Below are 22,305 nucleotides of genomic sequence, written 5' to 3' on the forward strand. Positions count from 1 at the left end.
TCAACCATTCTTTAAAACTTTTGAGTGATTGTAAATAAAACCTGTTCTCTGTGATTTTTATTACGTAAGACGTATTCCTTCTGTTCTAATTCAATAGATTTGCGATAGCATTGATTCGTGCTTTCTTCTCAGCTTGGGCAAAAGAATCTGAGTAAGGTCTACAGTTCACAGAACTGCTAGTAATAATGGGACAGGTGGCGTAGTGGTCAAGACGCTCGCCTGATAAACAGGAGGGCGTGGGTTCAATCCCAGCCGAGACATGGAATTTTATCCTCATTTATTTGATAATTTGACATAATAATGGAGCTCTAAGCTAAGGGTTTTGTTTTCTGATTAATGTTGTTTAATTATTAAATCAAAAGTCAGCAGGGATAGTATGTTGAATGCACCCCTCCCACTATGGATCACTCAAGTCTATATCTTGTCACCTTTCAGTCATACTGTATATTTCCTATCTCCCTATCTCTTATTCAAGGTTTTGCAGACCCGTAGTTCCTTTCACTACTTCAGTTCCATCTCTTAAACTTACCCGCTGGATGTATTACTTGTAGAGCCCCCACTGGTTGAGTTGGCATTGTTAGAGTTACTCGGAGCCACGACAGCATTCATTCGTGCCTTCTTCTCAGCTTGGGCAAAAGAATCTGAGTAAGGTCTACAGTTCACAGAGCTGCTAGTAATAATTGGACAGGTGGTGTAGTGGTCAAGACGCTCGCCTGGTAAACAGGAGGGCGTGGGTTCAATCCCAGCCGAGGCATGGAATTTTATCCTCATATAATTTGAGAATTTGACCGTTTCATCTCTTAAACTTACCCGCTGGATGTATTACTTGTAGAGCCCCCACTGGTTGAGTTGGCATTGTTAGAGTTACTCGGAGCCACGCCACTCGTTATATTGGCACTACTGTTGGCAGAACTGCTACCAGACTTGGATAAACTGGGAACAGAGAGGAAAAACACTTGGGAATTATTTAATCGAACAGAAATAATAAAATTTCAATAATAATTAATAAATATCCTATTATTTATTGGTATTGGTATAAGTAGGGCCATCGGCTATAATAAACGACCTAAGTCACTGCGACCTGATTAGATCTTTTGTGACTTTCCCTTTAGTTATCTAAAAGAGCCCTAGATTTCTTCTTACCTGATAATATTGGCTGAGATAGTATTGAGATTGGCGGAACTGTTGGAGGATGGCCGGTGTTTTTCTACGTTAGTAGGGATAGTACTTACCTGATTATATTGGCTGAGATAGTATTGAGATTGGCGGAACTGTTGGAGGAAGGCCGGTGTTGTTCTACGTTAGTCGTCGTGAGAGGGGTAGGAGCTGGCGGGGATAGTATTTTGAAGCGACACGTGTCGGATAGATTCCAGGCGGCGTTCTGTAGTTGACCCACCTTAGGGACACCACCGGACACAGTGAAACCTGGGGAGAAAAACAACATGTGTTATAGGTGGGGATAGTAAAACCTCAGGATCACTGCACTGACTCCCAACAAGGAGGGAGATGGGTTTCTTCTAAAATCTAAGTGGTAGGGTTCTCCTGGAGTTGTTCTACCTAACCACTAAACTTTTCTTTCACTGTGTGCCTCTCAGATATTTCACCAGGGAGGTCTTGAATGTCCTTACACTTGGTAAAATTTCATGTTTTTCATACGAACGAGACAAGTATCATCATAGCCAAGGACACTTCATGTTGGGTCCCAGATTTTGTGTAATTTTTACATTACTTTCCTGACTATACTTGTAAGGTGAGGGAAGTAAAAAAGAAGTTTGATTGTAGAAACTGTAAAAGCGAAAGTCTTATCGTTCCAAGAACGAATCTCATCTGTTTTATTGCTCAGGGTCTATTTCTTCTACCTAACCACTAAACTTTTCTTTCACTGTGTGCCTCTCAGATATTTCACCAGGGAGGTCTTGAATGTCTTTACACTTGGTAAAAGTCCCTTGTATCCCTATGAAGAGAATTTCATAGTCTAACTGCAGATACATGGTAAGTTCACAAACTGCAGATACATGGTAAGTTCACACCAGATTTTATTTTTTATCTCATTTGACTTACTTTTTTTTAACGACCTCTAAAACTTAACCTCGTTATTGTAACTATGTGGCACACTGTTTGATCTAACTGCAGATACATGGTAAGTTCACACCATATTTTATTTTTTATCTCATTTGACTTACTTTTTTTTAACGACCTCTAAAACTTAACCTCGTTATTGTAACTATGTGGCACACTGTTTGTTTTAGGGTTGAATGGTAGGGATTGCCTTAGGCAATAATTTCGCCCCTTGATTGTAATTTCTGTGGATTTTGTGTACATGTAATTATATGATAGATTGAAGATTCTGTAACTTTGTGAAGGTCCATCTTGACTAGGTAGGTTGAAATGATAAACATATACTTCTTCACTATTTGGGGCTGACATTTGGTTTTGGCTACAAATTTTTCGAGTGGATGCCCTTCGCACTCAACCTTTGCTATTTCTTTAGTAAGGGAAATTCAGGCTGGTATACTTCCAGTTAAAAGTCTCCCAGCCAGACTAAGCTGGTCTACTCCCTGTTTAACGTCCCCCAGCCCAGAGGTATATTCTATTCTATCGATACGAATTCGCTCATTAAGTAAAGATCTTGTGCTTACCTTGTTACTTTCAGTGGACACAGAACATCGCACTCCGGAGCCTGACATTTGGGCTGACATTTGGTTTTGGCTACAAATTTTACGAGTGAATGCCCTTCGCACTCAACCTTTGATATTTCTTTAGTAAGGGAAATTCAGGCTGGTATACTTCCAGTTAGAAGTCCCCCAGCCAGACTAAGCTTGTCTACTCCCTGTTTAACGTCCCCCAGTCCAAAGGTATATTCTATTCTATTCTTTCGATACGAATTCGCTCATTAAGTAAAGATCTTGTGCTTACCTTGTTACTTTCAGTGGACACAGAACATCGCACTCCGGAGCCTGACAAATGAATCACACGCTCGTACAACAGACCCATCGGTATGGTTTTCGGATGATGCACCACGCCCTGCAAATAGAAAATGGCATATGAGTTTTAAGAAGTAAGAATAAGAAGTGAGTCATGTAAGAGTTGTAAGGACAATCACTCCCTATCAGGTAGACCTGATCAGGTCCGCCTGTCAGGTCTACCTGATACCTGATGAGCACACTCATTATCAGAAAGAACTGAAAGGCACGGCTGAATAGATCCGCCTGTCAGGTCTACCTAATAGTGAGTGGCTGGCTTAAGAATGAGGAGTTTTGTGTAAGTAAATGCCGAAAAACCATGAAACTAAATTTCGTGTTAATCTGTTAATATAAGCTGGGTGGCTCTTCAAACTTTTGACGTTCTTTATTAACTCCGTCGGGAAATTTTTTGACTCCTCCGGGAATTGAACCCGGGTTTCCCTCGTGAAACTTGATTCTTAAATAATGCTGAGTATATAAAACTCTATGCCTAGATAGGGATTCGAACCCGCGACCTCCTAACTAGCAGGCGACTATCAACTTACGTCTGGGTGTCTGTAGGGTTCTGGTTCTGTCCACTTCCACTGGTATAATTGTCCACTAGCTGAGAGTGCTATCAGCTCGCTGTGTAGAGATGCTATGTTGATGAATTCCGGTACTTGGTCAGTGCCTGTGGGAAATCCAAAGCAAATTGTAATTTGTAATTTAAGGATTTTGTAAATACATAAGGGTTTTGTAAAAAGAGCAAGCTTAGCTTTGAAGGTAGCGCGCCTGAGGTAAGGGAATTTATTAGGTAAGCGCGCCTGCCCTAGTAGACCCCGGAAATATTTGTTTCGCACAGTTGCGCAAAAGTTGAGAAACAAATATTTTGAATGGTGACCAACTTTCAAGATAAAATTTAATATGTAGGTACACACTAAAAGTCAAGAAAAATATTTCAGAGATAAGTTTGGAGAGTAAAAAGAGTTACTAGATTGTTGCTGGATTGTTGCAAAAACATTTCTGGATTGTTGAGAAACAATGTTTCTGATGAAAATGTTGCTGGTACGTGTACATGTGTACTATGCAATACATTCAATAAACTGTTTGTTGGTCTGTAATTGTTATAGCGTCTATGAAAACAAAAAAAAATCTCTTAGTGGCTCAGGGTCTATTTGAAATCTCTAAAAACATGAATAGAGATACAAACACTGTGAAAGTATTTGTACTTCATGTTTTTTCATACGAACGAGACAAAGTATCATCATAGCCAAGGACACTTCATGTTGGGTCCTAGATTTTGTGTAATTTTTACATTACTTTCCTGACTATACTTGTAAGGTGAAAGAAGTTTGATTGTAGAAACTGTAAAAGCGAAAGTCTTATCGTTCCAAGAACGAATCTCATCTGTTTTATTGCTCAGGGTCTATTTGAAATCTCTAAAAACATGAATAGAGATACAAGTACTAATAAAAGTATTTGTACTTCATGTTTTTTCATACGAACGAGACAAAGTATCATCATAGCCAAGGACACTTCATGTTGGGTCCTAGATTTTGTGTAATTTTTACATTACTTTCCTGACTATACTTGTAAGGTGAAAGAAGTTTGATTGTAGAAACTGTAAAAGCGAAAGTCTTATCGTTCCAAGAACGAATCTCATCTGTTTTATTGCTCGATAGCATTCATTTGCGATAGCATATATTTCCTATCTCCCTATCTCTTATTCGAGGTTTTGCAGACCCGTCCGTAGTTCCTTTCAGTACTTCCGTTCCATCTCTTAAACTTACCCGCTGGATGTATTACTTGTAGAGCCCCCACTGGTTGAGTTGGCATTGTTAGAGTTACTCGGAGCCACCGAAAGAAATGATTTTTTCTTTCTTTCTAATTTTAAACACCTCTCAGATAAATAAACAATTTTTCAGCATCTGACTTCAAGTTCTTTTTTTTTGTAATAAGTAAAAAAAAAAAAATGTATCCAAAAGTAGACTTGGACTCGAACCACCAACCTTCGGACCTCAAGTCCACCACACGAACCACTAACACTTACCTGAAGAATTAGGAGTCCGAGAGGAACTTCTAGAAGTAGACCCTCCAGCACCCGAGCTGTTTCTACTTCTCAGGGCAGCCGAGTATCCAAACATATCTTCAGAGAACATAGCGTCTGCATCGATGATGACCGAATGGTCACTGTGAAATCCTCCGTCTAGGAGAGATATGAGTTCGTCTGCTGGGGCGTACGAGTCGCCTGCTTCATCTCCTTCATCACCTGAAGAGGAAAAGTAAAAGGTGTCACCAGAGCTACCCGGTAAAATATCGCCAACGGTTGCACCCTTTTGTGTCGCATCCTTGTCATATTTGACAGCTGCCTACCAAATGTCAAGTCTCTAGCTCTTACCGTTCTCGAGATATTTTGTTTACAGACAGACACAAACACATAGACCAATGGCTGAAACTTTGGATTTAGGCTCAAAACGTGTTTTGACACTAACAAGCAGGGTCCGTCCCTCCGGGAATTTTTTAGCCCGTAGTGATTAGAGAAAATCAGTACCTATGTACCTGTACCAAATGTCAAGTCTCTAGCTCTTACCATTCTCGAGATATTTTGTTTACAGACAGACACAAACACATAGACCAATGGCTGAAACTTTGGATTTAGGCTCTAGGGACTTCAAAACGTGTTTTGGCACTAAAAACTGATTATCGAAAATTTGAACCGATTACCTACATACATTACTTTCCTTCCTATAGGATAAGGAAAGTCAAAATTCCGACCACCCTGTATATCTAATTATTAAAAATAAATGAGAAAATTCAAATCACATCATTAATAGGGACTCACCTTCTTCATCATCCCGTGAGAGCAGATTGTTCACGGCCAAGTTCACGTCGAGATTGGTGCGCTGCAGCTCCCGTATGATCAGGTTGCGTGACTTGCCCTGCAGCACGACCTGAGCCTGGGTCACCAGTTCTTCGGGCACGTTTATCGAAAATTTGAACCGATTACCTTCTATATCTATAGGATAAGGAAAGTCAAAATTCCGACCACCCCATATATCTAATTATTAAAAATAAATGAGAAAATTCAAATCACATCATTAATAGGGACTTACCTTCTTCATCATCCCGTGAGAGCAGATTGTTCACGGCCAAGTTCACGTCGAGGTTGGTGCGCTGCAGCTCCCGTATGATCAGGTTGCGTGACTTGCCCTGCAGCACGACCTGAGCCTGGGTCACCAGTTCTTCGGGCACGTAGGGCGCCGGGACCAAAGGTCGGGACGTGGACGAGGACCCGACCGAACCCATGATAACGCCTGACGAGATAGAGAGAAACGTATAAGATCCGCCATAAAGAACAGAAACATTTAAAACCGCTCTAACTGAAGAACGGAAAGCACTAGTGTAACAATTTCTTTTCTACTTGATTCACAAAAAGTAGCAATTTTATTGTAAACGATGGTGTGGAGAACAGATTATCGCGTTTCCGCAGTGAAGCGGATACAGCTAAAGGTATAATTATATTGTTGTAATAAAGATGGATTAAAATCTATTTATGACAGTAATATGACAGCCTAGTTAGCTCGGAGGGTAGCGCGTCTGCCTTGTAAGCGCTAGGTCGCGGGTTCGAATCCCGCCCGCGACGGATTTTATCCTAAACATTATGTTTAGGATAAATAACTTGTTGATGGAGGAGTATCTTTGTAAAATTCCTTATGAATTAAGATTAATTTAACAACTAATACACATCACTTGGGTTGTCTCCCAATCATTTATGCAATCCAAGAGAAGTGTATTAGTTATTATTACAAATAAATAAATACCACACAAGATGATCCACACTATTTCAATTGGTATTTTAAGAGAATATTTATTTAATTTATCTTTTGTTTGTTGCTTGTCAATTGTAATTTTCTCTGTTGTTAAAAATAAAACAAAGTCGCCATAAAGAACGGAAACATTTCAAACCGCTCTAACTGAAGAACGGAAAGCACTAGTGTAACAATTTCTTTTCCACTTGATTCACAAAAGTGGCAATTTTATTGTAAACGATGGTGTGGAGAACAGATCATCGCGTTTCCGCAGTGAAGCGGATACAGCTAAAGGCATAATTATATTGTTGTAATAAAGATGGATTAAAATCTATTTATGACAGTAATATGACAGCCTACTATAACATCCTTAATCCTATCATTTTTGAGTTCAGTTGCTCCTTACACCATTGCCATCCCCTTTCTACAAGTCTGAAATCTTCACTTGCTTCTTCAAGACAGGGATAGGTACAACATATCTAACAAGACAGGGATAGGTACAACATACCTAATACATAGGTGGGTACCTTTTTAAATATCAATGTCCAGCAGACATTTTGATACAAGAGACAATCCCAAATATAGGTCATGCAGAATCACGCAAATATCACAAGAAATGTCTAACTGCAGATACATGGTAAGTTCACACCAGATTTCATTTTTTATCTCATTTGACTTACTTTTTTTTAACGACCTCTAAAACTTAACCTCGTTATTGTGACTATGTGGCACACTGTTTGTTTTAGGGTTGAATGGTAGAGATTGCCTTAGGCAATAATTTCGCCCCTTTCGATTGTAATTTCTGTGTATTTGCTACAATATATCTTCCCACCAGGTATTTTAACACATGGTTGTGTGCTTATCTGTGAACTTATGGGATATTTGCATAAAAATTGCATACCAGGATTGAAATCCTTTTCAAATTATCTGGGGATAAAGAGAGCCATAGTAGAAGACCAAGTTGGGAGAAAAACTCTCAGTCTGAAGTTAGATTTCACTAATGTTTTTTTCAGCCCCTGGGGGTTTACGCTAACAGCCTGTCAAGTTCCAAGCTAACAGACTGTTAGGCTAAAAAGCAGGTTTGAAGTGTTTGCACTTACTTTTCTATCAACTAAATCCAAATTTATTAAAGTGAAAAATCTTCAATTTTTTCCTTTTACCTTGAGGTAGAAACAAAGATACAGTCGAAATCTGTCCAAAAGCGGTCAAAATACCGTCAAGCGCAGCAACCATCTCAACCAAACGTTTTGTGTTGCATCCTTGTCACATTTGTGAACTACATACAAAATTTCAAGTCGCTAGCTTATACCGTTCCCAAGATATTGTCAATTACACCGAAAACCGCCAAAAAGCGGTAAAATGACGCCAACCGTTGCACCAGTCTTAACCAAAAGTTTCGTGTCGCATTCTTGTCACATTTGACAGCTACATACCAAATTTCATGTCTCTAGCTCTTACTGTTCTCGAGATATTTTGTTTACAGACAGACACATGGACCAATGGCTGAAACTTTGGATTTAGGCTCTAGGGATCTCAAAATGTGTTTTGACACCTAAAACTGACCATTGAAAATTTGACCTGATTACATTACTTTCCTTCCTATAGGATAAGGAAAGTAAAAAGGGTCAAAGTACAAAGGTTATAAATTTTTACTTACCTATATCAACAAAAGATTTTTCTATGTAGAGCAGAGTCTTGGGCCAGTCACTCACTATCAGGTAGACCTAATCAGGTGTCAGGTCTACCTGATAAGTGTACTTGTCAGGTCAACCTGATAGTGAGTGGCTCTCTTTATGCAAGGCCATAGTGGTTTTTCAACATTCAGAATATGCTTTTTCAAAAAATCAAGTAAAGAAAAAAAAAAGCCAATTTCCCATTCCAAAGAACTTAGAAGTAGAAGTCAGGAATAAGATAGAAGTAATGATAGGTATATAAAGAAATAATAATGTTGCCTTGTCCCCCCACCTTTTTTTTAATACAGAGCAGGGAATAATGATGAAGAAGCTTGTATTTACCCACAAATCAAATTTCAAACTTGAGTTAGAATTGGTACCTAGAGAATAAGTAGAAGTGAAACCAAAACCTATGCATGGATTTCACCAATATTTTTTCAGCCCTTGAAGGGCCTGTGAAGTTTCATATCATTTGAGTAGGCTTAACAGCATAAGCCAGGCTATTATGGGCTATGGGCTGAAAAGAAGGTTTGTGATACCCACCCCAAGTGTTTGAGTTTGATATGTTTCCTTGATTTGGAACCTGCACCCAAAGATCAAAGTCTAAAGTTTAGTAAGTACATATCAAGATCAAAGTCTAAAGTTTAGTATCATCAGGATTGAGAAAACCATTCCCAGAAAAAATGTGACAGTTTCATGAGCAAAAAAAGGTTCAAAAATTTATGAGTCAATCACTCTGTGTATGTTATAAATTTAGTCATGAGCAAGACCAAAACATCATTATTATTGCTTACCATGGTCAATAAAAAGATCAAAGTGCATTTTATTTATTTATGCCCTTGGATCACTGTGAAGTTTTGCACAGCTATATATTCTTCTTTAAAAAATAATAAAATATATTTAAAATATCAATGATGCTCTTTTTCAATAGGTAGCTTTGATGTTTTTTGAACTTTTAATAATCAAGATTTCTTGGCTAGATGGTATTAGGGATCAAAAAATTTGAAATAAAGCAGCTCAGTCCCCACCCCATGCCTAGCCTGTCATGAGTTTCTATAACCTTGTCACATTTGACAGCTACATACCAAATTTCAAGTCTCTAGCTCTTACCGTTCTCGAGATATTTTGTTTACAGACAGACACACACAGACCAATGGCTGAAACTTTGGAGTTAGGCTCTAGGGACCTCAAAACGTGTTTTGACACCAAAAACTGACCATCGAAAATTTGACCCGATTACATTACTTTCCTTCCTATAGGATAGAGAAAGTAAAAAGGGTCAAAGTACAAAGGTTATAAATTTTTACTTACCTATATCAACACAAGATTTTTCTATGTAGAGCAGAGTCTTGGGCCAGTCACTCACTATCAGGTAGACCTGATCAGGTGTCAGGTCTACCTGATAGTGTATGTGCTCATCAGGTGTCAGGTATACCTGATAAGTGTACTTGTCAGGTCAACCTGATAGTGAGTGGCTTTCTTTATGCAAGGCCACAGCGGTTTTTCAACATTCAGAATGTGCTTTTTCAAAAAATCAAGTAAAGAAAAAAAAGCCAATTTCCCATTCCAAAGAACTTGGAAGTAGAAGTCAAGAATAAGATAGAAGTAATGATAGGTATATAAAGAAATAATAATGTTGCCTTGTCCCCCCACCTTTTTTTTAATACAGAGCAGGGAATAATGATGAAGAAGCTTGTATTTACCCACAAATCAAATTTCAAACTTGAGTTAGAATTGGTACCTGGAGAATAAGTAGAAGTGAAACCAAAACCTGTGCATGGATTTCACCAATATTTTTTCAGCCCTTGAAGTGCCTGTGAAGTTTCATATCATTTGAGTAGGCTTAAGTAACAGCTCATAAGCCAGGCTATTATGGGCTATGGGCTGAAAAGAAGGTTTGTGATACCCAACCCACCCCAAGTGTTTGAGTTTGATATGTTTCCTTGATTTGGAACCTGCACCCAAAGATCAAAGTCTAAAGTTTAGTAAGTCCATATCAAGATCAAAGTCTAAAGTTTAGTATCATCAGGATTGAGAAAATCATTCCCAGAAAAAATGTGAGAGTTTCATGAGCAAAAAAAGGTTCAAAAATTTATGAGTCAATCACTCTGTGTATGTTATAAATTTAGTCATGAGCAAGACCAAAACATCATTATTATTGCTTACCATGGTCAATTAAAAGATCAAAGTGCATTTTATTTATTTATTTATGCCCTTGGATCACTGTGAAGTTTTGCACAGCTATATATTCTTCTTTAAAAAATAATAAAATATATTTAAAATATCCCGCCATAAAGAACAGAAACATGTAAAACCGCTCTAACTGAAGAACGGAAAGCACTAGTGTAACAATTTCTTTTCTACTTGATTCACAAAAAGTGGCAATTTTATTGTAAACGATGGTGTGGAGAACAGATCATCGCGTTTCCACAGTGAAGCGGATACAGCTAAAGGCATAATTATATTGTTGTAATAAAGATGGATTAAAATCTATTTATGACAGTAATATGACAGCCTATTCAATAGCTAGCTTTGATGTTTTTTGAACTTTAAATAATCAAGATTTCTTGGCTAAATGGTATTAGGGATCAAAAAATTTGAAATAAAGCAGCTCAGTCCCCACCCCATGCCTAGCCTGTCATGAGTTTCTTTAACATCCTTAATCCTATCATTTTTGAGTTCAGTTGCTCCTTACACCATTGCCATCCCCTTTCTACAAGTCTGAAATCTTCACTTGCTTCTTCAAGACAGGGATAGGTACAACATACCTAACAAGACAGGGATAGGTACAACATACCTAATACATGGGTGGGTACCTATTTAAATATCAATGTCCAGCAGACATTTTGATACAAGAGACAATCCCAAATATAGGTCATGCAGAATCAGGCAAATTGACAGCCTAGTTAGCTTGGAGGGTAGCGCGTCTGCCTTGTAAGCGCTAGGTCGCGGGTTCGAACCCCGCCCGCGACGGATTTTATCCTAAACATAATGTTTAGGATAAATAACTTGTTGATGGAGGAGTATCTTTGTAAAATTCCTTATGAATTAAGATTAGTTTAATAACGAATGCACTCCACTTGGACTGTCTCCCAATCATTTATGCAATCCAAGAGAAATGTATTAGTTGTTATTACAAATAAATAAATACCACACAAGATGATCCACACTATTTATTTTAAGAGAATATTTATTTAATTTATCTTTTGTTTGTTGCTTGTCAATTGTAATTTTCTCTGTTGTTAAAAATAAAACAAAGTATCTTGTTTTTTAAAAAATAATAATAACTTACCAGTTGTGGTTCTGCCAGGGGCACCTCGGAACGGGGTCTGCGAGGTTCTCATGACCCGCGCTATGGTACGGGACATCGTCCGTCTGCTACCACTACTGCCCCCACCTCCGCCACTAGAACTACCTCCCCCTCCTCCTCCCCCGGGGCCATTACCACCTCCACCACTGCTGCTCGTACCAGCACCTCCGGAGCTTTTAGATCTGAAACAACACATAAAAGTTAAAATGGACCTTCACAAAGTTACCGAGTCTTCAATCAAGTACAGTAGAACCTCGATTATTTCAACTAATTTGGGACCAAGGAAGGGTAAGTAGTTGAAATTATCGGGGTTCTGTATAAAAGTTGATATAATCGAAATTCCGTATAAAACAATGAAAATAGGGCCAAATTTAGTGGTACAAATGAACAAAAAAGGGAAGAAATACCCTTTTATTTTGAAATCAAATAAAACAAACTAAGAAACAAAAAAAAAACACGTCTTCGATATCGTTTTCTTCGTCATTAGTCTCATTATTTGAACACTTTCAATGATCTCTTCCTCTGATAAAGTAGAATTTCCTTGAAAGATAGGGAAAAACCGCGATTTTTGGAGTTGAAATAATAGAGAGTTGATATAATGGAGGTTGAAATAATCGAGGTTCTACTGTAAAATAGAATTAAAAAAATCATGAATCTTTGTGGTAAAGCAGAGAGCTTTATCACAACTTTGTGGTTATCACACTATTACAAGTCTTTCATTTACTCTATCATCATACTTATCATCGCTCGATTCTTTGACTTGTAACTTGTAATGCAGCCACTAGTTGCTACTCGATTGTCCTCACGAGGCTGAGTGCACCCCGAACTCCAAGCACAGAGCCGAAGAAAACTTCGACCCCGCCGGGAATCGACTCTTGAAAAATCATCTTCTTAAAACTTAAAAAACATTTTACCTTTTGATCCTTGCATTCTTGCATCAAGTATTTATTGAGATTTATACCTTGTGTTAATGAAAAATGGGTAAGATCAAAAAAGCGAAAAAACATGCCGTTCACAAACAGAAGGTATCCCTGGAAGAAGACATCAGCAGTGGCAAGTTTGAGACGGGAATGAAGGGTCGGCAGAAACCTGGCAGGAGAAAAGAAACAGAGGATGATGAGGTAAGAAATGAAACATTTCGGCTGATTAGATCACTTTTCTTCCTTTACTATCTGGAGAAGGGAAGAAAAAAAAATCAAACAGCCCCTAATCTGAATAAGAATTTGTCTGTGACAAATCCTAATAATTATGTCCCCCAGGAGATACCTTTCCAGTGGATTTCACCATTTCTTCTTCTTCTTTTTTTTTTTTTAGCCCTGAGAAGACCTGTAAGTTCCAATGATTTTTATAGTCTTAACAGAGCTCTTCAGCTAACAGGCCATTAGGGGCTGAAATGGTCTAAAGTTACCCACTGTCAGGAAGCTTATCTTAAATGGTATTCTTTTCTTTTTCCAGTTTGTTGACTCAACATTATCACAGAAGATTTTGCAACAAGTCAGACTCCAGCAGCAAGAATTAGAAGATAATCTACTTACGTCTGGGTGTCTGTAGGGTTCTAATTCCACCAAGTTATCTACTTACGTCTGGGTGTCTGTAGGGTTCTGGTTCGGTCCACTTCCACTGGTATAATTGTCCATTAGCTGAGAGTGCTATCAGCTCGCTGTGTAGAGATGCTATGTTGATGAATTCCGGTACTTGGTCTGTGCCTGTGGGGAATCCAAAGCAAATTGTAATTTGTAATAATTTAAGGGTTTTGTAAATACATAAGGATTTTGTAAAAAGAGCACGCTTAGCTTGGAAGGTAAGGGAGTTTATTAGGTAAGCGCGCCTGCCCTAGTAGACACCGGAAATATTTATTTCGTTGCGCAAATGTTGCGAAACATATGTTTTGAATGGTGAGCAACTTTCAAGATAAAACCTAATATGTACACACTAAAGGACAAGAAAAATGTTTCAGAGATGATAAGTTTGGAGAGTAAAAAGAGTTACTAGATTGTTGCTGGATTGTTGCAAAAACATTTCTGGATCGTTGAGAAACAATGTTTCTGATGAAAATGTTGCTGGTACGTGTACCTGTGTACTATGCAATACATTCAATAAACTGTTTGTAGGTCTGTAATTGTTAAAGCGTCTATGAAAACAAAAAAATCTCTTAAGTAGTGGCTCAGGGTCTATTTGAAATCTTTAAAAACATGAATAGAGATACAAACACTATGAAAGTATTTGTATTTCATGTTTTTTCATACGAACGAGACAAGTATCATCATAGCCAAGGACACTTCATGTTGGGTCCTAGATTTTGTGTAATTTTTACATTACTTTCCTCACTATACTTGTAAGGTGAGGGAAGTAAAAAAGAGGTTTGATTGTAGAAACTGTAAAAGCGAAAGTCTTATCGTTCCAAGAACGAATCTCATCTGTTTTATTGCTCAGGGTCTATTTGAAATCTCTAAAAACACGAATAGAGATACAAACACTATGAAAGTATTTGTGCTTCATGTTTTTTTCATACGAACGAGACAAAGTATCATCATAGCAAAGATAAAATCTTTGTTGATTTCAAGGGCAAGGTAAAAAAAACTTGAACTGACCTTTATCCGGGGGCCAAAACTCAACGTCGTCCGACATCCACAGGGGCGACTGCGAGGCTTCCTTCTTCTTCCCGTCGCCTCCCGCACCCTCCCCCCGCTCAGTGCCGGGGTACGAGGAGCAATTCCCGCTATCTCGCAGTGCCGACTCGAGCCAGCGGCGCGGGCCGTAGTACTGTCGGTCTCGCCACCGGTTGAAACTGTCCCCGCCTCCGCCACTCTCGGACACTGGGCCCGTATAAAACAATTAAAATAGGGCCAAATTTAGGGTACAAATGAACAAAAAAGGGAAGAAATAACCTTTTATTTTAAAATTAAATAAAACAAACTAAGAAACAAAAAAAAAACACGTCTTCGATATTGTTTTCTTCGTCATTAGTCTCATTATTTGAACTCTTTCAATGATCTCTTCCTCTGATAAAGTAGAATTTCCTTGAAAGATAGGGAAAACCCCCGATTTTTGGAGTAGAAATAATAGAGAGTTGATATAATGGAGGTTGAAATAATCGATGTTCTACTGTAAAATAGAATTAAAAAAAAAAATCATGAATCTTTGTGGTAAAGCAGAGAGCTTTTTCACAACTTTGTGGTTATCACAGTATTGCAAGTCTTTCATTTACTGTATCATCATATTTATCATCGCTCGATTCTTTGACTTGTAACTTGTAATGCAGCCACTGGTCGCTACTCGATTGAAGTAGCTTCTCAATTGTCCTCACGAGGCTGAGTGCACCCCGAACTCCAAGCACAGAACCGAAGAAAACTTCGAACCCGGGACCTCCGGCGTGCAAGCCTAGTGTGATAAACACTCGGCCACGAAGGTTGCTAAAAAAATATTTGTTACATTATAAAGGATAAAATGGAACCCAATGGATAAAATGGAAATTCACAAAGTTATTGAGTCTTCAATCAAGTATTTGGTTAAGTGAGTAACAAAAGGGGACAATTTTTTTAACGAATTTTTGAATTTAATAAAACTAACTAAGTAATGTCAACTTTGCTAAGAATACCATATACCTTTACCAACAGATTCCTTTAGATTGTTTTTTTTTTTTTTTTTTTTTTTTTTTTTTTTTTTTTTTGAATCATAATGTGATAAACACTCGGCCACGAAGGTTGCTAAAAAAATATTTGTTACATTATAAAGGAGGACCCAATGGATAAAATGGAAATTCACAAAGTTACTGAGTCTTCAATCAAGTATTTGGTTAAGTGAGTAGCAAAAGGGGACAATTTTTTTAAAGGTGCCAAAACTGGACATTTCGGATTTTTGAATTTAATAAAACTAACTAAGTAATGTCAACTTTGCTAGGAATACCATCTATAATTCTATACCATATAACCATATATCTATACCAACAGATTCCTTTAGATTTTTTTTTTTTTAATCGGCTGCTTGTTTCAAAAGATTTCTTCATGTTTTCCCTAGAGTTTTTCGTGCTTTCCCTAAAAAAAAGTCCACTTTTGTATCTGGACTACTCAAGTATTACTTACGATTTGTTTGGATCGGTTTTGGTCAGGTCGAGTCTATCAGAAATGATGGAGAAAGCCACCCGACACACTCTGCCATCATCCAGAAGGAGGGCGAAATGGTTCGGACCGACGGCAATCTGTTTCACTCCGACCTTGAGCGCGTTGAGAGCCGCGGGTACCGCATTCGAATCCCCATAGCGGTTGATTCTGTCAGCAACCTCTTTTAATCTGAAACACGGAAGAGAGACATTTGAATAACGAGCAATCAGCTTCTGTAGCCGAGTGGTAGAGCGTAATCGCGTGCAAAATCAAACAAACCTATGAAAATGATAGAGACCCCCTATATGTAGACTCAAGGGCGGCCAAAACGTGGCTCGCGAAACAATCTTGTGCAGCTCTCTCATCATGGTTCATACACTCTTTTTTTCGGTTAGGCGCTTTAACTTTGTAGGAATGCGGCTCCCAGAGATAAAGTTAGTGACTCTATATTCTCTATCATTTTTATAGGGTTGGTTTGGCAGTCGGCCGCAAAGTCGCGCGTCTATGCAAGCAGTGTGAGACCAGCCCTAGAGGTGTTTGGTTTGAATTTCGATAAGGGCAGATATTTTCTGCCTAACTTTTCCATTTCTGACCAGGCATTGATGTAAAAGAATGTACCTTGAAATTATGTAAAAGTGGTTCTGATGTAGGGGCACAAAATAACTGCAAGTAGTGCTTTATTTAGACTGTCTGCTTGGGACTTATGGAATAGAATAGAATAGAATATACCTTGTTTATCCTGCCAGAATGAGACTGAAAAGTCCCTTTACTCCCGCAGTCTAAAACAAGGTCTTATATATTTCATAGGTAAAGTTTACCTATGGTCTTATGGTCAAATTCCTATTCCTTTGCTAAGAGTTTATAAGTACTACAATATATCTTCCCCACCAGGTATTTTAACAGATGGTTGTGTGTTTATCTGTGAACTTATGGGATATTTGCATACAAATTGCATACCAGGATTGAAATCCTTTTCAAATTATCTGGAGATGAAGAGAGCCATAGTAGAAGACCAAGTTAGGAGAAAAACTCTCAGTAAAGACCAAATGCTTTGGCCTATTGAAGGACAATGCTGGCAGTCTGAAGTTAGATTTCACTAATGTTTTTTTTTCAGCCCCTGGGGGTTTACGCTAACAGCCTGTCAAGTTCCAAGCTAACAAACTGTTAGGCTAAAAAGTAGGTTTGAAGTGTTTGCAATTATTTTTCTATCAACTCAATCCAAATTTATTGAAGTGAAAAATCTTCAATTTTTTCATTTTACCTTGAGGTAGAAACAAAGATACAGTCGAAATCTGTCCAAAAGCGGTCAAAATACCGCCAAGCGCAGCAACCATCTCAACCAAACGTTTTGTGTTGCATCCTTGTTACATTTGCGAACTACATACAAAATTTCAAGTCTCTAGCTTATACCGTTCCCAAGATATTGTTAATTACACCGAAAACCGCCAAAAAGCGGTAAAATGCCGCCAACCGTTGCACCGGTCTTAACCAAATGTTTTTGACAGCTACATACCAAATTTCAAGTCTCTAGCTCTTACCGTTCTCGAGATATTTTGTTTACAGACAGACACACACAGACCAATGGCTGAAACTTTGGAGTTAGGCTCTAGGGACCTCAAAACGTGTTTTGACACCAAAAACTGACCATCGAAAATTTGACCCGATTACATTACTTTCCTTCCTATAGATAAGAGTCGCCTGCTTCATCTCCTTCATCACCTGTAGAGGAGAAACATTAGAATAGAAATTAGAATATAAAATAGAAATTAGAATAGAAATCCTCCGTCTAGAGGAGATATAAGTTCGTCTGCTGGGGCATACGAGTCACCTGCTTCATCTCCTTCATCACTTGTAGAGGAGAAACATTAGAATAGAAATTAGAATATAAAATAGAAATTAGAATAGAAATCCTCCGTCTAGGAGAGATATATAAGTTCGTCTGCTGGGGCATAGGAGTCGCCTGCTTCATCTCCTTCATCACCGGTAGAGGAGAAACATTAGAATAGAAATTAGAAAATAAAATAGAAATTAGAATAGAAATCCTACGTCTAGGAGAGATATAAGTTCGTCTTTTTTTTTTTTTTTTTTTTTTATTCTCTAGGGACCCCAAAACGTGTTTTGACACCAAAAACTGACCATCGAAAATTTGACCCGATTACATTACTTTCCTTCCTATAGGATAGGGAAAGTAAAAAGGGTCAAAGTACAAAGGTTATAAATTTTTACTTACCTATATCAACACAAGATTTTTCTATGTAGAGCAGAGTCTTGGGCCAGTCACTCACTATCAGGTAGACCTGATCAGGTGTCAGGTCTACCTGATAGTGTATGTGCTCATCAGGTGTCAGGTATACCTGATAAGTGTACTTGTCAGGTCAACCTGATAGTGAGTGGCTTTCTTTATGCAAGGCCACAGCGGTTTTTCAACATTCAGAATGTGCTTTTTCAAAAAATCAAGTAAAGAAAAAAAAGCCAATTTCCCATTCCAAAGAACTTGGAAGTAGACTTATATCAACACAAGATTTTTGGGCCAGTCACTCACTATCAGGTAGACCTAATCAGGTGTCAGGTCTACCTGATAGTGTTTGTGCTCATCAGGCGTCAGGTATACCTGATAAGTGTACTTGTCAGGTCAACCTGATAGTGAGTGGCTCTCTTTATGCAAGGTCACAGTGGTTTTTCAACATTCAGAATGTGCTTTTTCAAAAAATCAAGTAAAGAAAAAAAAGCCAATTTCCCATTCCAAAGAACTTAGAAGTAGAGTGTATGTGCTCATCAGGTGTCAGGTATACCTGATAGTGTATGTGCTCATCAGGTGTCATGTATACCTGATAGTGTATGTGCTCATCAGGTGTCAGGTCTACCTGACAGTGTATGTGCTCATCAGGTGTCAGGTATACCTGATAAGTGTACTTGTCAGGTCAACCTGATAGTGAGTGGCTCTCTTTATGCAAGGCCACAGTGGTTTTTCAACATTCAGAATGTGCTTTTTCAAAAAATCAAGTAAAGAAAAAAAGAAGCCAATTTCCCATTCCAAAGAACTTAGAACCTTAGAAGTAGAAGTCAAGAATAAGATAGGAGAATAAGTAGAAGTGAAACCAAAACCTGTGCATGGATTTCACCAATATTTTTTCAGCCCTTGAAGTGCCTGTGAAGTTTCATATCATTTGAGTAGGCTTAAGTAACAGCTCATAAGCCAGGCTATTATGGGCTATGGGCTGAAAAGAAGGTTTGTGATACCCAACCCACCCCAAGTGTTTGAGTTTGATATGTTTCCTTGATTTGGAACCTGCACCCAAAGATCAAAGTCTAAAGTTTAGTAAGTACATATCAAGATCAAAGTCTAAAGTTTAGTATCATCAGGATTGAGAAAATCATTCCCAGAAAAAATGTGGCAGTTTCATGAGCAAAAAAAAGGTTCAAAAATTTATGAGTTAATCACTCTGTGTATGTTCTAAATTTAGTCATGAGTTGTATGTTCTAGATCATTTTATAAAGAGATGTTGCAATTTCCTTAGTATTTCCTCATAATCATACCTAACAATCAAGGAATGGCTAATCTAATACATTTGTCTATTAGCTTCTGTGCATGATCACTGGATCAGAAACAAGACCAAAACATCATTATTATTGCTTACCATGGTCAATTAAAAGATCAAAGTGCATTTTATTTATTTATTTATTTATTTTTAATGCCCTTGGATCACTGTGAAGTTTTGCACAGCTATATATTCTTCTTTAAAAAATAATGAAATAGATTTAAAATATCAATGATAGTTAGGCTCTTTTTTTAGCTTTGATGTTTTTTGAACTTTTAATAATCAAGATTCCTTGGCTAGATGGTATTAGGGATCAAAAAATTTGAAATAAAGCAGCTCAGTCCCCACCCCATGCCTAGCCTGTCATGAGTTTATATAACATCCCTAATCCTTAATCCTCATTTTTGAGTTCAGTTTCTCCTTACACCATTGCCATCCGTCTGAAATTTTCACTTGCTTCTTCAAGACAGGGATAGGTACAACATACCTACCTAACAAGACAGGGATAGGTACAACATACCTAATACATAGGTGGGTACCTATTTAAATATCGATGTCCAGCAGACATTTTGATACTTTGAGTTCAGTTGCTCCTTACACCATCGCCATCCCCTTTCTACAAGTCTGAAATCTTCACTTGCTTCTTCAAGAGTTCAAGACAGGGATAGGTACAACATACCTAACAAGACAGGGATAGGTACAACATACCTAATACATAGGTGGGTACCTATTTAAATATCAATGTCCAGCAGACATTTTGATACAAGAGACAATCCCAAATATAGGTCATGCAGAATCAGGCAAATATCACAAGAAATTTTCCTGCAAATCCTAAAGGAACTTTCCATAGCTGTGACGAAATCAGTATCAAGCCATGAGTGTTATGAATACAAGGAGAGAGAGCCTAAATTAGCCTGCAAATCCTAAAGGAACTTTCCCTGTGACGAAATCAGTATCAAGCCATGAGTGTTATGAATACAAGGAGAGAGAGCCTAAATTAGTTGTAAGCCTATGGCTGCTCTCAGCCTCAGACCTACCTACTTTTCCAACGCCATTTCCGTCGGTGTTGGGTTTTAAGTACAAGGTAAAGGCTGTTTGGTGTTGTTTCTTAAAGAGAAGCATTAACAAACAACTTATTTCGGCGATAATTACGATCTTATTTACAGAAAGAGGCGAAGCATGATTGTGGAACGTTTTGTCCCGAGTTGATCTTTACCTGTCGTTGAGTTGATCTTCAGAACCAGGAATTGGGTGCACTATAAATTGTAAACTAGTCATAGTAAAACGAGAATGATTCTTTCATAAAAATCACATTTGAAACAACTTTATTTTAATTCAAAGCCAAATGAAGTCACCACGTAATTTTCACGAATTCAATGACAGGAACTGCCATCTTGAAAAAGTAAAATAAAAAACATTTTGAAGAAATTCCATTTCCATCCATTACAGAAAGAGCGGCAACGCTGCATCGAAATGGTTTTTTTTTCTGCTATGTTGCCATTAATTTTACAAAGAGGAATGAGTTTTTGAATTTTCGCGCGAAAGTGGATGTAAACGATTCCTAAATACAGGGTGTCTCAAAATTCAAGTTCCTAAATTAAATCAAAATCAGATTAAACAAAATGATTTTTCTATGGTTAGGAATTTCACAAAATGGTTTTTTCATTGAAAATTTTCAATTTCATATTGACTTTATTATATTTCGGTGTAGGTACATATTTCCTTTCCATACATGCATGGGCGAAGTTTGTTTATTTCCTCTTGAGTCAGCTATTATGGCCGTTTCGAGAGTCAAGACACGGGGCTCCGTTGTGGACGCCTACTTAGATTTGGGTGTAGCTGGGGCAAGAATTCATATACTCTCGAAATTCAAGTTCCTAAATTAAATCAAAATCAGATTAAACAAAATGATTTTTCTATGGTTAGGAATTTCACAAAATGCTTTTTTTCATTGAAAAATTTCAATTTCATGTTGACTTTATTATAGGTATTTCGGTGTACATATTTCCTTTCCATACATGGGCGAAGTTTGTTTATTTCCTCTTGAGTCAGCTATTATAATAGCACTTTCTACAAGAATACAGGCTAAAAAGCTTTCCTTCACTGAATTTTCACAGTCAAATTATCCAAAACTTTGCCAAGACGTTCTCAAGAGCTCAAGACGATATTTTACTAAATTCAAATATTCGCGCTCAATTACAACAGAAAATTTTCTTCAGGCCGTGGTTATGAACAGGGCCATCGTAGGCCATCGTCGGCCTTTTTGCGTGTAAAGTTGGCGGGAAATTCGAATTTTTGATTTTTTTTCCGCAACTTGTACAATCTGAATTCATTTTTTACTTTTTATCTTTAGTTTGCACGTTTATATTATACTTTTCATTTATATTAGCTATTAAAAACAAGCAAATTACAAAGCAAATAAAAATAAATATAAAATGAATTTTAAAAATTGCCGCCGGGACAGCTATCTCACGTCGTCCGAGCTCATCTCAGCCCTCTGTTCATAAACACACCCTCAGGGTTGCCAGATGAAACAAATCCCCAATCTGCTTTCCCATTTTAAAGAAAATTCCCAAATAGCGGTGACTTTCAACTTCACAAAATTCACTTTGAAAAAATAAATCAAAAAATTCATATAAATGTAAAAATTTCAAAATGCGGCCATTTTGAAAAAAATAAACGGTTCTCCGGTGTTGAAGTTTTTACCGGTGTTTGGCCAGTGTATTATTGTGGTTTATAACACTCGTCGCTTATACACCTATTAACCCCCTATAAAAGATGCAATTCTCCAAATCCTTCTCCGAGTGAAAATTTTATCCGCGCTTTTCCACCAGCATCTAAAACACCCAAGGATAACAAGCTCAAATTGTTTAAGGGGTATTGGCAGGGTCCAGGTGAAAATAGTCTTCCCTCTCTGTATTATTTAAGGTGA

The 22,305-nt window shown here is 37.8% G+C and overlaps 1 protein-coding gene across 1 annotated transcript in view; it reads right to left on the reverse strand.

The window, feature by feature from the left end:
* Window positions 1-20,799, reverse strand: part of LOC103514467 (E3 ubiquitin-protein ligase hyd-like) — a gene marked incomplete at its 3' end in the record, with an annotated part of 49,955 nt that extends 29,156 nt beyond the window's left edge. The window contains exons 1-10 of the mRNA XM_026827427.1: window positions 20,590-20,799; window positions 15,817-16,023; window positions 11,717-11,916; window positions 6,056-6,256; window positions 4,993-5,211; window positions 3,509-3,633; window positions 2,917-3,024; window positions 1,891-1,954; window positions 1,233-1,425; window positions 827-933 (exon numbers count right to left, since the gene is read on the reverse strand). Of these exons, the coding sequence (XP_026683228.1) occupies window positions 827-933; window positions 1,233-1,425; window positions 1,891-1,954; window positions 2,917-3,024; window positions 3,509-3,633; window positions 4,993-5,211; window positions 6,056-6,256; window positions 11,717-11,916; window positions 15,817-16,023; window positions 20,590-20,651 (1,486 nt within the window). The remainder of the gene's footprint in view (window positions 1-826; window positions 934-1,232; window positions 1,426-1,890; window positions 1,955-2,916; window positions 3,025-3,508; window positions 3,634-4,992; window positions 5,212-6,055; window positions 6,257-11,716; window positions 11,917-15,816; window positions 16,024-20,589) is intronic.
* Between the last annotated feature and the right edge of the window lie 1,506 nt (window positions 20,800-22,305).

This window comes from Diaphorina citri, unplaced genomic scaffold, assembly GCF_000475195.1.
Source record: "Diaphorina citri unplaced genomic scaffold, Diaci psyllid genome assembly version 1.1 scaffold1147, whole genome shotgun sequence".
Lineage (NCBI taxonomy): Eukaryota > Metazoa > Arthropoda > Insecta > Hemiptera > Psyllidae > Diaphorina > Diaphorina citri.